Consider the following 4470-nt stretch of genomic DNA (forward strand, 5'->3'; position numbering starts at 1 on the left):
GTTTTTTGAGTTTGTACCTAAATTATTAAAAGTGTGAGTTTCCTACCTGAGCTATCACCCAATAGTTGTTAGCGAAACACGTCAAGTAACAGATAAGTTAAATTTTTGGTAAAACTCTTAAATCTCTCAATTAATATTATTAGGTGATATTTTGGTACAAGTTGCTGCCAAAGCTGATTATCCGTTTTCCCGTGTTAGAGTTTGTGACCCAAATTTTGTTAGTTCAGCCCTAAAAGTTTCACGGTGCGATCCATGTTTGTAATTTTCAATGGGTCTGTGGTGGTAGCGTATGTACCTTTACGTTTTGGGGCCTAGGACGACCTATTTGTACGCACGTACTATATAAGTGTGATTTAGTGGGTTATTTTCATCATTCAGAAAATTCAACCTTCTCCACATTGTACTCTCTCTCCATTATAGTGAAACCTCCTCTGCCTCTGCCCGTGATTTTTCCCGCAAGGATTTTCACGTAAATCTGTATGTGTTATTCTTGTTTTCTTTTACTTGTGGTTTGCTTATTCTATCCGAATCATAACACCCTGATTTGTAAATCTTTCAGCTTGTTTAAAGTATGTTTAATAAGTAGTCTGCTTTGGGGATGTTTAGCACATTTAGCAGATCGTGGAGCAAATTTTACTTTGTATTGCATAGTGTGCTTTCATTTGTAGATTTAAGTATAGGTTGCCCAAATTCCTGACATTGTTTATAACTTATAAGCTTGAATCATAACCTTAAAAGAGCCTAACAAGTACTCACGCCGTTTAGTTTATGTTATAGCATTGTCTTATTAATTAATATGCTTCGTTTCAAAAAGTATTTCATATTTATACATTTGAACACAATTAAATTTTAATCTTCTTCTGTTCATCCTTAATGGGGAGTTTTTATAGACTCACATATGTGACGATCACATATGGTACATGACTTATAATGAGGACATATAATTTTTATAATTAAGCTCTAGCACAAATTTTATGACATAGGATAACTGTATAAAGCATGCATGCAATGTCTAGAGAACGTACCCAGGAATTGGCCAAGACATTTTCATACATTAAATGCACCAATTTAATATATTGTACAACACATCTTTGATTAAACATATTTCTTACATTAAAATTTTAAAAAAGAAGCGCGCCCATAGATTAAGAGCACTTCTCTTGCTGCAACAATCTTAGTTTGCTTTCATGCAGTAGACATCTGCTTATCACAATTTGACCATGTTATTTTTAATAGTATAGATAAGAATATAGCTCTCAAGGGGCATAGCCGCCGCCACCATGTCCGGATCCACCCCCTTCACCACCACCATATCCACCTGCATGTCCACCCCCTTCACCACCGGCATAGGCTCCTCCACCTCCAGCTCCACCTCCACCACCGCCACCATATCCTCCTGCTCCATGAGCTCCGCCTGCACCACCTCCAGAACCTTCACCACCTCCGTATCCGCCACCTGATGCTCCTCCAGCTCCGCCTGCTGAACCACCTCCACCACCACCTCCGTGGCCGCCTCCACCACCATATCCGCCACCTGGAGCTCCACCAGCACCGTATCCGCCACCACTTCCACCTCCTTCACCTGCACCAGATCCACCACTATGTCCTCCACCGGCAGTCGCTCCACCTCCACCAGCTCCACCACCACCACCGCCACCATATCCTCCTGATCCTCCATGAGCTCCACCTGCACCGCCACCGGCACCTTCACCACCTCCGTATCCACCACCTGATGCTCCACCAGCCCCCCCTGATGCTGAACCACCTCCACCACCACCTCCGTGGCCACCTCCACCACCATATCCGCCACCACTTCCACCTCCTTCACCCCCACCATGTGCTCCACCACCAGCAGCAGCACCACCGCCACCACCACTGCCTCCACCACCTCCACCTCCGTATCCACCTCCTGGTGCTCCTCCAGCACCATATCCGCTACCACCACCTTCACCACTACCACTTCCACCGGCATAACCACCATGGTCGCCAGCTACAACTCCACTACCACCACCTCCACCGGAACCTCCTCCACCGCCACCAACATTAACGCCAACCCCGACCCCAACACCAACATCAAGACCAATGAGGGTTCTTGCAGCTGAACATATTCCTATACTCAATAAAATAAAGAAAACTATGTTAAGAACTCTAGTACTCTTCGCCATTGGAATAGGAGTTGAATATGAATTTGCATGGAATCATGAAGGCTATTTATAGATTTTTCCAAGGATAAGAAAAGCGCGTTGTCTATGCAAAAAGCACACTAGAGCTACTTTAAGCCAAGTATAAGTCACTAACATTTTATCAAATGTTTGGATAACTTCAACTCTCAAGTCCAAGTATAGTTGCTAATGTGCTTCTGCTGTCTCCCATAATATTCCATATCAAATACTATAACATACTCACTCCGTTTCCAAAAGAATGTGCTAGTTTGACTTGACACGAAATTAAAGAAAATAAAGAAGAGTTTTAAATCTTGTAACTCTAAATTAAAATTATGTCAAATGTATCAAAATTTCATTTTACTCTTGTGGTCTTAAACATGTCATGTGAAAAGTTGAAAATAAATTATTGCTAAAAAAGGAAAGAGGTTATTCTTTTTTAAATGGATAAAAAAAAATAAAACATTCTTTTTTAAATGGAATATATATATATATATATATATATATATAATCTTTCTATTGTTTTATACTTAAATCAGTTTAATTTCATTTTCATACAATTCCGTGGCCATGCAGTAACGTAGTTCACTATAATTGTTCTTGAATTTCACTAACTAGTTTATGCAATAAGATTAACTCATATATATATCAACCGTATAAAGAATTTGTTATATCATCAAGTTACTATTATAGCAGGTAACATATCTTTATTTACATGATTAGAAATAATATATTTTAAGGAGGCACACATTTCTTTATGGTGACGACATATATAATTTAACTGGATCACTTTTTCTCATTTTTAACGTCGATAAAATTTGTGTGTATTATCGAAGAAAATAAAGTAAAATACTATCTACACTAATTCAGGCGATTAATTTCAAGCTTTTATCTGGTCCCTTTGTAGATATAGTTCATTTGATTCATACTTGTGAACTTATTGTGAATTTTTTCAAATTTGTTTTAACGCGGTCAATTTAGAAGAGGTTGAATCTTATCCGATACTACGAATTTAATTAAGCATTAATCAACTATATTATCTTAATTCAGGTCTAGTTAACTCGAATCTGTAACTAAATTAGGGATCAAATTGTTAAGATTTTGTCCACTAAATTAGTCTATTTGAGATTTTAAGCAATAAATATGTGGATTAATTTGATTACGAGGATTAGCACATCAATGAGAGAAAGTACTATGTTTTATAAGTAAAATAGGAAATAGTGGAATGATTTCGATTACTTTCACCATCATATAGAATAGTAGTAATAAATATATGAATTTTAAGTTCGACATGCTGGGCACGTAATTAATAATTAGTATTTGTTTTCGTTGTGCTTCATTATGTAGAGAATCATCAGCAAGTGCAGAAAAGCAAAGAAAGATATACTATACTATATTAATAATTTTGTTAATGAGGGAAGTTTACACCAACATATCTGTAACCATAGTGTTCAAGACCAGAGTTTACATATAATGTTCAGTGTTTTAAGCCAACTATGACGGATGACCAAACACTTGAAATACTAAATTTTAAACTTATTGGTAGAATCACTTATAACGATTGTTAGATGGAACTAATTAAATTACTGGTAATGATTGTTATATATGGTACTTGGCAACTCCTTTAGAAGTGCACACATGCACCCTATATATTAATTTAGGGATCGTTTCGTTGAGGGTATAATAAGAATACTATTATATTGACTATTGAGTAAAGTCTATTAGTAATGTTGAGATTATTTCTTATCAATTGTTTGATTTGATGTATGAAAAGTAGTCCTGTATTTAACTATGCTTATATATGTACCAATAACTTTTGTATTAGTTATACTGCATAGAGTGTATAACACAAGCTGAAAATCCAAGATTAGCAAACAAAGGATTAAATAAAACCACAAGTACAAATATATATATATATATATATATATATATATATATATTATTTTCTCTAATACATCCTACAAAACGATTCTTAAAGGCTACTTTGTGCTGGGGCGAATGCCAGGTATACAAATCTTCTTGATATTAACTGCCATGGATCATTTAGAATGTCAGATTCTAAAATAATGTAGAGCATTATTATTAGATTAAAAAGATAAAGAAATTTCCAATTATCGAAATTGTGCAGTTTCAGTTGTTAAAAGCTAATCTTTAAGCGATGTACAAATGAAGTCTTTCAGTATAGTTGATTGCTCAATCTTACCTACTTCATAAATAAAGGAGAGGATGACATAATTCAATAGCTTTATTAGCTTAAATTTTGTATTTTTCTTTAAAAACTTTTAAATATATACATATTGAATCCATC

General features: G+C 35.8%; 1 protein-coding gene across 1 annotated transcript; it reads right to left on the reverse strand.

The window, feature by feature from the left end:
- Window positions 1-1032: 1032 nt before the first annotated feature.
- Window positions 1033-2200, reverse strand: LOC107870855 (glycine-rich cell wall structural protein 1.8). Its single transcript, XM_016717536.2, has one exon. It carries the CDS (start codon window positions 2163-2165, stop codon window positions 1257-1259), a length of 909 nt encoding a protein of 302 aa, XP_016573022.2. The 5' UTR covers window positions 2166-2200; the 3' UTR covers window positions 1033-1256.
- Window positions 2201-4470: the final 2270 nt, after the last annotated feature.

This window comes from Capsicum annuum, chromosome 1 (genome assembly GCF_002878395.1).
Source record: "Capsicum annuum cultivar UCD-10X-F1 chromosome 1, UCD10Xv1.1, whole genome shotgun sequence".
NCBI lineage: Eukaryota > Viridiplantae > Streptophyta > Magnoliopsida > Solanales > Solanaceae > Capsicum > Capsicum annuum.

Coding starts and splice junctions, on each gene's coding strand:
- LOC107870855 (XM_016717536.2), bottom strand. CDS start 2,165: ATGGCGAAGAGTACTAGAGTTCTTAACATAGTTTTCTTTATTTTATTG.